Source organism: Drosophila novamexicana, unplaced genomic scaffold (genome assembly GCF_003285875.2).
Source record: "Drosophila novamexicana strain 15010-1031.04,08,12 unplaced genomic scaffold, DnovRS2.1 tig00000960-arrow-arrow-pilon, whole genome shotgun sequence".
NCBI lineage: Eukaryota > Metazoa > Arthropoda > Insecta > Diptera > Drosophilidae > Drosophila > Drosophila novamexicana.
This window is the reverse complement of record NW_020824833.1, coordinates 1,165,849-1,178,046: the sequence shown is the minus strand read 5'-3', so window position 1 is coordinate 1,178,046 and position 12,198 is coordinate 1,165,849. Positions and strand designations below refer to the sequence as shown.

Below are 12,198 nucleotides of genomic sequence, written 5' to 3'. Positions count from 1 at the left end.
TTTGTTTAATAAATTGTCCCATTTGTTTGGTTTTAAGTTTTCGCTTCCTCCCAATTTAAAGGCGACTCCTCCCCTTGCGTATTATTATTATTCATTTTTGTATTTTTTTCTGCCTATTAATATTGTTTGTAAACGATTTGATGTTTATACGATTCCAGTTACTATAGAAATGCGGGCTTGCTCAATTTTAATTGAGTCCAACCACATTAATTGGAAAATAATCAATGGACACGTATATACACATAGAATCAATAGCAAAAGTAGCTTAGCTCGGAACCCCATCAGACCCTATTTGATAACCCTGCGTTAATTAAAGGTTAGTCGCGTATCTAAGAAGTTGATGCTCTGTCCTTAGTGCATGCACCAATCGTATTGAACGTCTGGGAGATATCATTTCGCTAGACTCCAAAAAAGATCTCCCCAAAAATGATAGAAACTCTTGATCAGTATCAATCAGAATCGCAATCGCTTTACAATATATGGCTGCCAAATAAAACTGTAGTACAAGAATGTCTTTGATTTTTCAAGCCAATTGCCTGAAACGTGAGACCAAATCTACTATACATATCGGCCTACTATATCAGAAGAAGAATTGATCGAAAAATTAGTTTTTGTATGAAAAATGTTTCTGTTTCTCAAGATATTTTTAGCTAACTTATGTGCTTTACGTTTCTGCCAACATATCTCGCAAGCCATGTCAAATCGGTCGACAATACTATATAGTATCTATGGGAACAATCGCTTGGAAATAGTGCATAAAGAGCATGTAGGGGGCATGCTAATAGATGGACAGTAAGATTATTATTTCATCTCGTTGGAACGCTCAGTAGATACCCAGTAGATACTCAGTTGCTCAGCGAACAAACCGAAAAACAAAGCAACTCTTTAGATTTAGATTACTAACATTGTATAAGTTTGAGCCTTTGATTAAATCCGTAGTCAGTATTATTTTTTAAAAGCGTCTAACATTCTTACTTTTGTATATGTTTATTTAATTTGTAACTGCATGGTTCGCTTCAAATTGAAAGTACGTGGAAAATTGCATTTCAACTAATAGTTTCGACATCGAGTTGACGATTTGTATACACCATATTAAAAAAATAATATATATAATATATATATATATATGTTAAAAATGTTCAAAGTGCGCAAATTCCAGTTTCGCGTGACCGAGAGCAAGTGCCGCTCCTTCTCCATATGGAACTTTTGCCCGGTCACCCGTTGGCATCAGCTCTGGCAGTTTATTGGCGGATGCACCCCATGCCGGTACGAGTTCTTCCCATACATCTTCTGGCTGGTGCTAGGCCTCAGCCTGACTGGCGCCTACCGCAGCGTGGGCGAATGTGTCCACATCTATTGCGTATCCAGCCACCCGCTCGAGATGTGGCGACCCCGTAAATTCTTTGTATTCGACGTTGAGGTGCTCCGCAGGGGTCGCTTGGTGGGCGCACTCATCATGAGCTACGCCTGGATGTTGATGATCTATGCGTTGATCAATGTGAGTGCAAATATATTCAAATACCCTTGCAGAGAGATTTCTTATCTGAGCCGTAGTTTGCTGGGATAATGTTCATAAAGTTGATTACCTGTCTGCTTATCATTTCTTTCGATAACTGCCTCCATTTGTTGAAGTATCGATAAATATCGATTTCCAGATGTATAACTCGAGAATTATAAAGGCTAGAAACACCAAACTTGATATGTAGGCTCTTCTAGGGCATATGCAAATTTAGAATATTTCACTTTTGAGATACATTCCCATTCCTCCAAAAGAGGAATCTTAGAACCTTGCGCTTTGGTATGTACATACTTTTGAATGTTACATGTTAGGCCCTGAATATTTCATTAGGATCGGACTTTAAACACCGAAGTTAGTTAAATATGCAATTGCATTTTGGCAGAACGAGTTCCGGCTCAGATACTTTCTTTATTGCCTACTTGGTGCACAGTTAATCTTAACTATGGGAATTTTGGGTTTGAACCGGCTCAACTCTAACACGATTTGCAGTCCTGAGCACATATGCGCATAGAGTGGAAACTTTCAGCTGCTTAGATCAGAGCTCTTATCTGGATGGGTATTTATTACTGCTATTTCTTGTTTCCACTTTATACTGTTATTATTCAGACTAAGCCAAATTATATTACACCATGGTTAATACTTAATACCTTGATGCTGGCTCTGGATTTCTTCGTTTGGCTGGTCGAGGTGCTTACCGGTCGGCTGACACTCCACTTGAGTGCGGTTTATCCAATGATCCGGCTCTTCTGCACCCTGGCCCTGGTCAACTGCATCAAGACGGTCTTTGAGAACGCCATCAAACATAACATGGTGGACACCCTAAGTGTGTTTGGCAAGGATTCGATATTTCGCATTACGGACTAAGACCACAGCTCAAGCATGTCGACTTTGGCTCAACTCGTGTTTAACTCATTTCCACACAAATCAACTCAATTCACGGCTCAAGTCAAGCAAACTCAATTCAAGCTGTGGCACCCCTTGGGTCTCATTAAATTGAATGGTTATCATTAAAAAGGTGGAGCAGTGCCTAATTGTATCAAACTGAGTTTTCTACCCTCCACACCCCGCTCCGCCGCGCCCTTCAGTCGGCCAGTTGCCTCCTGCATTAAGCTCAATTAAGCGGCACGCACATTGACTGACTGGCCTCCTCGTGCGGACCTTAATCAGTACCCATGTGGCAGGTACAGCTTCAGGTTCGACTACAGCTGGGCCCGTGCCTAGCAAACACCTTGCGCTAACCGATCCTCAAGACTGCCCTGGCTTATAAGCACACTCGTCTGTGTGTCGGTCTGTCAGTAGTTCCTCGCTGAGGACCTTCAGCTTTAGCGTGCAACTTGCGACAGCGCATAGCTTTTGTTTTCCCACATTCCAGGAAGTTAAGTTAAGAGTGGTGCTGCTTTTGCTTACAATTCTCAACAAGTTAAGGAAAAGTTCTGATAATTATCAGCAACCGAACAGTTGTTCAGTTCTCAAAGAATAATAGTAAAACTGTGTATTTGCCAAAAAAAAAAAAGAGTATTAGAAGCACGAGCAGTTAGAAAACCGAACACATCATATCACAGGAGATTCCATATCAGAAGGTGTGCAACAAATATAAACAAATATCTGAAAAGTATAATCATTGATAAGTAAGGGCATTAAATATTCGTTGTCGGCCTCACTCGCAGCTTGCCCCTGCCCTTTGCAGGCGATTTGGCAACTCATATTGAGGAATTACACCTGTCCCGCTTGCAAGCTGCAGGCATCGAAATCTATACGCAATTAAAAGTAAAAAGAAAATAAGAAACGAATACAAACAAAAAAAACAGCAACAACAACATTGAAACACAGCCTGAATGTTTTTAACAAGAGGGCTAAAAAGCCGCTGGGCCAGTTATGTGACATACAGGACGAGGATGTGGCAGCTATAGCTTACAGCTGGCGGCTGCCACACTCACCTTGCCACGCCCATCGCGAAGCATGCCATCTCTGCAGTATATCCTGGCTAAATAAAGGATACGTTTTACAATGATATTGAACTATACAAATGTCTAGCTTACGTTAATATATTGATTTATAGCATGAAGGTAACATCTCCGATCTCATTCTTGATCCAGAAGACAAGGTAGATCGATCTAGCCTTATCTGTCTACGTGAACACATTGTTTCGGAAACTAAGAGCTAGGCAAATCTTTTCATATATATCGATATCTTTCCATAATATCGATAAATATCGAATTTGAGCTAGATAAACCTGTTGAGTGTCCCCTCCGCCATTTTCTCAAATGTTTGGATCGATTCTTCCCATTAAGGCTATATGGTATAGTAGTGTTAAGGTGACTAAAGGTGCATGTTTGAACTATATTCCAGGTTCAGTTAGGATTAATATCTTGCACATAAATCCTTACAACAACTCAATTTTGGACCGATCGTTCAGATGGTTTTCTATATAGTTCAAGTTACGATTCGGCCAACTGGAAGTTTAGATTTAAAAAGAGTCTAGTTTGACTATGAGGGGTGTCTTCTTCTACTAAAATTTGTGGCACATCTGAAAATAAAAGGATTTCCCCCGAAAAAAAGAAAAGTGTACACAGACTTGTTTTCTGGTTGGCTTTTGGCCTTTAATTTTATTAAATCTTCTCTATCGTGCTTTCGGGCATTTTACACAACTTTTAAGCTCTCCGTAGACAACATTGCCAACCTGGCAACAGTTCCAACACATATGTATTTATACTCTATAAACACATATATATGCTATACATACTATATGCATATATATATGTATGTATACTCCATAAACATAATATGTATGTAGATAACTGGCAGAAAAGACTGCCTACAATTTGTTAGATGCTATATATATATATGAATATAACGATTAATTTCCTGACTCTGTTTATATTGGTTGTATTATATGTCCTATATCGTATATACATAATATTTGTTTATGTGTTAGCTATAGTTTATGGATTGGTAAAGCATGGCTATATAATTTTATATACATACATCAATCAATCGTAAATATTGTAATAGTTATTTACATAAAACTCTGCATATAGTGAAAATTGTTAATAGTATATACTAATTGGTATTTTTGTATTTTGCGTATTTAAATTCCTGCGTAACGTACCTACTTATATAGATACAATTATATATATTTATATACATATATATATGTATAGCATTATGTGATTTTTTCTGGCTCTTGTTGTTGGCATACAATATTTTAACATTTAAACAAAACTCCATGGAATACAAAAATGGAAAAAGCAATTTGAAATAAGGCTATTTCAACATTTCTATACATATTTTGTACTTTTCTTTTGCGTTGCTTTCAGTACTATTCTGTGTGTGTGTGTGTGTGTGTGTGTGTGTGTGTGTGTGTTCACTTTAATGGTCAAGGTCGGAAGCTAGAAAAATGTCCAGAACAGGCGACCACTTAGCCAATTCAAATAAATTTAAGCAATAAATTAACAAAAAATGTACGCTAAACAGTGACAGCCATAAGTATCTGCACATGCGCGCAGAGGCGTTAAAATTTATGAATTTCAAAATACCCACAAAACCAGACGACAATGCCGCTATAGAATCCAAAACGAAACAAAATGAATACAAGTCAAATCACGAATGAAACAAAGTAAAGCTAATTTAAATAAATGACCGCAACGTTCCAGTGCTGAGCCAGTCACAGTGACATTTGGCGTAGCTGTCACTGTTACCGCTCAAGATGGTGCCGTTATGGTCATGAATTGCCGTTATTTTCGCTTGCAGCTATCTTCGATTCTTCTTTGAACTATTTGCAAAACTTGGACAAATAGTACAAAGAACATAAAAAGAGAACTGTGAACATCTTAAACTGAAATATTTTCAAACCTAATTTAAGATATGAACAACAAAATAAAACAAATACATTTTGGCATAAAAAAAGCTTTGGATTTCAATAATATTAGTTTACTTTTGTTAATCTCGGGAATAGGGTATCTTACGTGTATCATCATATGCATTGCACCCATATCTCAATCTATATCCGTTCTAAGCTCGTGCGGCATCCCGACGTGATGTCAAAGCGATCAGCACAGAAAGCAGTTGAGAATAACAGCAGCAGCGGCAGCAGCGGCGGCGGCAGCGGCGGCGGCAGCGGCGGCGGCAGCGACAACAGACCAGCAAATGAACAGAACAAAAAGAGAAAAAAAAAATACAAAAGCAAAGATAAACAAAATACAAAAACGCAGCAGAGCAGCACAGCCCGGTGTGACCTTCACCCAATAAAGCGACCGATCGCGGTCAGAGTGTACAAATTTTGCACAATTTTTGTCTCGGTCTCTCTGTCTCTCTCTCTCTCTCTCTCTCTCTCTCTCTCTCGCTCTCTCTGGCAGCCAGGGTGTGCACGCGAATGTGCTTTTTGTTTTTGCTACGAGCTTGCCGGCAACTGTTAAGTGTGTGCGTTTGTGCGCGTCGCGTGTGTGTGTGTGTGTGTGTGTGTGTGTGTGTGTGTGCATACACTATGCAGAAAGGTTGCCATTGGAGTTGTGTGAAAGCTTTTGCCACGCAGCAAACAGAATGCAACGAATAGCTGTACTTCTATCAGTCTAGTGTTCCGTTATCTGAAAGCTCTTTTCCAATACACTTTTAATTGTCATACTATGAATGTATGTATGTGCATGTACATTTGTCCAGGCAAATGGAAAGGTCAACGCGGACCAAAGATACGACAAATATTTGTATACCCTGAACCCATTGAAAATGGGGTAGAATGCTTTTGTGCATAGGTATGTAACAGGCAGAAGGAGCATTTCTTCTTGATCAAGTCAACATTAAATAGTAAAGAGATGCTGCATTATGATGAAGTTTACAATATCAATCGAACTCAACTTTGCTGATAGATATTTGTCGAAACTGTAGGGTACATGAAGTGCGCTTGGCGCGAAATTAAAATGGAGTTAAATAAATAACAAATCTAAAAACGTGCCACAAAATTATCACTAAAGAAACGTAATGATTGACGTAAAGCACTAAAGAAAACCCGCATGATTAAAGTAAATAAATAAAAACTAGAAATCATTCAAAGAGCGTCTATTTATTCATAGTCTCCTATACGCCCAGCTGTTTGCGTGAAAGGGTATTATGGAGTGCAACTAACTATTTTGTAAATATATCTATCTATATGTGCATATGACCTTTAAATGAGGTATTCAAGACGATTTACTCGCCATAAGAACGACGTGCTTGTTACAGGGTATCTGCTGGTCGGACACTCTCCACTGAAGCGCTCTTTGTTTATTATGTTTTGCTGCTTGTTTCTCATGCAATTCATTCAGCGGCCGGCGCTTTTGTTGTTGTTGTTGTTGTCGCTTTGTTATTATTTATTAAGTTTGCCGGCAAAACAAATTTGCCCTCGTTGTTGTTGTTGTTGTTGTTGTTAAAATTGTTGCTGTTTTTGTTGCCGGCGAGCGACACATTAAAAGTGAAAACAACAACAACAACAGCATTGATTGAATTAAATAAACTTTTCGTGTCGCCCGCCTAGGTGTGCCTGTCCAAGGGCGGCCGGCTGCGTGGGCGTGGTTAGCGCTCTATACACACACACATACATGTACATACATATGTTAACCGGGGTCGTGCACGGCAGCACTTACTGCAGTTGATTAGAAACGGCGACAGATCCAATTGGATTCACGCTGCGGTGAGACCATTGTGAGAGAGAGGGTAAGAGAGCGGGGTTACCCCCGCGTGTAATCTCTTCTCTGCTGCGTGTGTGAATCATGCTCTGGATTGACGGGCCCAAAGCAGCAAAAGCTCAAAATCTATTTGATAAGCAACAACTTTCAAAGTATCTGACAAATTGTTTGAACACATTCAAGAAAAATCTGAAAGATTTAACTTTTTCCAGATGCTCGAATTTGTCCAAGTCCCAATCTTAGGGTTTCCTTGCGACCAAACATAACCTATAACAAATGGAGATTTCTCTAGCTCTAACGGTTTGGGCTCTGCATTGATTCCCAGTATGCAGCTTCCCTGGAAAATGGGGAAATGTGCCTAAGATTCTAGCCTGCTCGAAAAGTATGCAAAAAAAAGAAAACTTGTGGAAACGAAATAAAAATCAATTGGCAAAGAATTCAATATTTCTTGGTATGTTCAAATATTTATTGTATAATTTGATAAGCATCAATTTTGAAAGAGAAAAAAATAATAATAATAATAATAATAAAAATTAAACATTTTTTGTGTTGTTTTTATTTACGGGTATATCAATATACACACATAAGCATATATAATTACGGATACATATATATATACATATATATATATATATATGCATTTATTATATATACATTTATTAGGGCGAAAATCGTGTTTCAATTAATATAAGTAACTAAATAACGAGTTAAAATTATTAGATATAGGTATATAAGATAGCGTATATATATATATATATATATATATATAGATGAATTATGATTTAAAAATTGTATTCAAATTTATTTAAATTTATATTTATCAAAGAAGGCCAAATAAAAAATAACTAGTTTCAAAAAAAAACACATTGAACAATATCCAAAAAAAAAAAAAAAATATTGTTTTCCTAAGCATTTTTTAGTGATTTTTTCTTCTTCTCGTTTTATTCCTTTTTTTGGGATTTCATTGGTTTTTTTTTAGTGTTTTTTTGTTTTGTTTTGTTTTGTTTTGTTTTGTTTTGTTTTGTTTTGTTTTGTTTTGTTTTGTTTTAGTTTTAGTTTTAGTTTTAGTTTTATCAATTATTTCAACAACTATGCATACATACGTTAAATATATATATATAGATATATGTGTGTGTGTGTATATATATAATAAATGTGTATAAAAATTGTAAAATAAAAAACCTATATAAACGTAAAAGTGTTTATGCAACAGTGCAACAGACGCGTGTTGCAAGTTTGTTTTTCTTTCTTTTATATGCGAGGATTTAGAGGTTTTGGTTGCAGTTGTTGTTGTTGTTGTTGTTGTTTTTATTTGTTGTTATTTTGTGTTTTCACTTGGATTCAAAAAAATATATATATATTTGATTAATTTAAATTGAATTATTGTATAAAATGCAGTTGACATTATTTTAATTTTCTTTCTTTGTTTTAAGTTTAACAAATTAACGAAATTGCTTTTTGTAACTGTTTTTGTTTTTTGTTTTACTTTTTTGTTGCTGTTTTTTTTTGTGTTTTTTTTTATTTTTTAATAACATTTTTCCATTTTTTTTTTTTTTGTTTTAGTTTTGTTTTGTTTGTCTGTTTCGTTTTATTGTTGCAGATAAATTTGTACGGTTTTCAAATTGTATTTAAACTCTGTTTTGTTTTTTCTTTTTCTTTTTGTATATGTATATGCTATAGGAAACTAAGTGTGTGTGTGTGTGTATGTGTGTTGTGTGTGTGTGTTGTTGTTGTTGTACAATATTCTGTTGCTTAAGCCTATTGCTCTTTGCGGCGCTTTCGTCCCGAATTTATTACTGGTATTTTTTCTTCGTCTATTGTATTTTATTTTCCTTTTTTTTCTTTCTGTTTTTCTGTATCTGAGGCTAGTGTAAATGTATGAAAATATTGGGTATCGTTTTCTTTTTGATTTTGGTTTTTTCTTCTTTTTTTTTTTTTTGTTTTTGTTTTTTTTTTTTTTTTTGTCACTAGTGTTTAACGAGATTTCTATTTACAGTGGGTTTTAACAACAACAAAAAAATATGTGTTTTTTTTTTTTAAATATAGATTTACAATTTTTTTTTTTTGCTTTTTTTTTTTTTTTTTTTTATATAAAAATTGAATTTGTTTTCCATAAGTTGCTTAAACACCTGAATAGCATTTAACATATAACAATTTTTTTGTTTTTTGTTTAATATTTTTTAATATCGAGTTAAATAAAGTGTATAAGTATATAGCATATATATATCTGTGTGTGTGTGTATATATATATATATATGTAAAAAATATTAAAAAAAAAAGAATATATGTGCATACAATATAGCATTGTATAATATATATATATATATATATGTGTGTCGGGGAGCGGAAGCGGGAGCGGTAGGGGGAGGGCTGCGACAGGTGCGCAGCTGCTTAAGTATATAGTTTCTTATAATAGTATTTGTTTGCCGTGTATTCAATAATATGCTTGTCCCTATATATATATATATATACAACGCGTTTGCAAGCCCTGTTAGAAAAATAGAAAAATTGTCCCAGCAATTCTTGTATGTTTGAATTAAGCCTAGGTTAGTTAGGAACCCAGATGTACCAGGTAAAACATCAAGTAGCAAAAAATGCAATACATATACAAATGTCGTGTATGCATCCTAATCAATTATATATACATATATCTAGATATATATTCATATATATTTATATATATATATATATATGTTGAACAATTTGTTGAATATTCCATGAGCGCTATTTGCCAAAAAAAAAAAAAAAAAAAAGAACAAGTGCCCATAAAAAAAGCTACTTACGCACTAACTTCGTTGAAACGTATCGATCAGATATATATATCATGTCATATATATATACATATATATATATATGTAAGTGTGTGTGTGTGTGTGTAACTCTAGTTAGTTGTACTAGCTTCCTATTAGTTTCTAGTTAGTGTGTGTTTCTTATGCTGTTCTTGTTGTTGTCGTCGTTTTTTTTTTATCAAAAACAAAGCAAATTAAACCTAAATAACAGTTTTCGCATCAAGCTGTGTTTTTCCTACTTTCTTTTTTTAAGTTTTTGACTTCATTTTTTGTTGTTGTTTTTTGTTTGTATTGTGTTTCGATACCAACACAAAGTATTTGAATAGTATTTATTGTAAGTATTCTATTGAATTGTATCCCGCATATATATACATATATATATAACAGTAACTCCTCTGCATGCATACATATACGGATATATATATATATATATATATGTATATATATAGCTCCTCTTATTAGCAAAAAAAATCGACAGTTGAACAGCTGACAAAGTTTGCTTCGGCTCAAAAAACATTTGCAAACTAAGCAGCCAAAAATTTTACATTTTCTTGTTATTCCTCTCTCTCCCTCTCTCTCTTTCCTCCTTTCTTTCTATTTCTTTAGTAGTATATCTAACAATATGTTCCTATTGCTCCTATTATCCTTGTGCTTCTATTTTTCTTTTTAATGGTTTCTCGTTCATTCTCGTCTTACTCCTTCTCTTCCTCTTCGTCTTCCTCTTCATCTTGTTTTCGTTCTCGACTTCGCGTTTCGCATTTCATATGCATAGTTAGAAATTTGTTAAAGATATATCCTAAGCATATATATATATATATATAGCATATATCAAGTATGTGTTTGGGGGCAAAAAAAATACGTTTTAATAATTTCTAAGTTTGTATAAAGATGTTTACATGTTCATTATGTAAAATTGAAAAGGGTTTCTATATATCTATGTATATATAATTCTTTATATCCAAAATATTTATGGAGTAAAAAATAAAAAGCAAAATAAAAAAAAAAAACTCGCATAAACCGCGCATCGTGTTTCTATATAGGCAGTAAAAATTGTTTAAGCGCATCTTGCGTATGTCTAGGAAAGCTATTGCACCGATATTGCGGCCGATAACAGTTATACAGATATATACCCGTTATAGATCTATCAATGATCGGTGAATTTGTAACGTTTTTGAGACGTTCTCGTCGTCGTTCTGCTAGCTAAGGATATATACTCATACATATATATATATGTATTCTTGTCGTTGATCGTGAAAAAAAAACTATACAGCTAATTGTATAAAAAGATATAAGTGTATGTATATATATATATATATATATTTAGATCTATATATATATATATATATATATATATATATATGCCTAAAGTAACTCTATATTACCTTAATATGTAAAAAATTGTATTTCTTTTTTTTTATAGAGTTTGCATTTCATTTGCCCTCATTTTGGCGCTGCTTCAAAAATCGCGCTCAATTCTACTGCTTCTCTTTCTTCACTTCCTGCTCTTCCTGCTCTTCCTGCTCTTCCTCTCCTCTTCCTACTCTTCTTCTTTCTCTTGCTCTTCTAATAACTGCGATTGCAAGTTATCTTTTCAAGCAATCGCTGCGTGTTTTGACTCTTATATTCGCTCTGCTTTCCTTCTCTCTCTCTCTCGCTCTCTCTTGCTCTCTCTGACATTCGCACAAAATGGCGACCATGCTGCCAGCTCTCTCCCTCTCTCTTTCTTTCCCGCTAACTGCCTGCACTCCCATTTCGCGCATATCCTTCTCTTTTGTATAACATGTTCGTGTTGTTTGGTTTCCTTTTTAGTGGCTCGTTCGTTGCAACTTTGTCTGTTTACCGTTTCCGTTTCCGTTTTTTTGTTTTTTTTTTTTTGTGTTTTTTTGTTTTTGTCTTGTCCTTGTTGTTCTCTTTTTTGTTTTTGTTGTTATTCATTTCATGGTTAAGTAAATAGAAACTTAGATCCTAAGCATATGTACAAAATAGGATAAGGATAAAAGAGGATTCGCTTGGGGCAAAAGGGATTGAACAAAACCATTTGCGTTTCCGCGTTTCCCTTCTAATTCTACTTAATTATCAACATATCGTTTATAGTTTTTGCTTCCAACTTGCATTTTGCTTGCTTCAAAATCAAATCAAAAAATATCACATTAAAGAAATCCAATTTAAATCACTATCTTACAGATACACCTAAGCATATATCCATATATATACATACATACATATATATATA

The 12,198-nt window shown here is 34.7% G+C and overlaps 1 protein-coding gene across 3 annotated transcripts; it reads left to right on the top strand.

Annotated features, from left to right (window-relative positions):
* Nucleotides 1-924: 924 nt before the first annotated feature.
* Nucleotides 925-2,568, top strand: LOC115765300. 3 transcript variants are annotated; one of them, XM_030708794.1, is made up of 3 exons: nucleotides 925-1,027; nucleotides 1,160-1,498; nucleotides 2,126-2,568. In XM_030708794.1, the coding sequence occupies exons 1-3, from the start codon at nucleotides 1,007-1,009 to the stop codon at nucleotides 2,381-2,383; spliced, it is 618 nt and encodes a 205-aa protein (XP_030564654.1). In that variant the 5' UTR covers nucleotides 925-1,006; the 3' UTR covers nucleotides 2,384-2,568. The 3 variants fall into 3 exon arrangements, with proteins under 3 accessions (XP_030564654.1, XP_030564652.1, XP_030564655.1); XM_030708795.1 differs by having other exon boundaries at nucleotides 938-1,027; nucleotides 1,146-1,498; XM_030708792.1 differs by having other exon boundaries at nucleotides 930-1,498.
* Nucleotides 2,569-12,198: the final 9,630 nt, after the last annotated feature.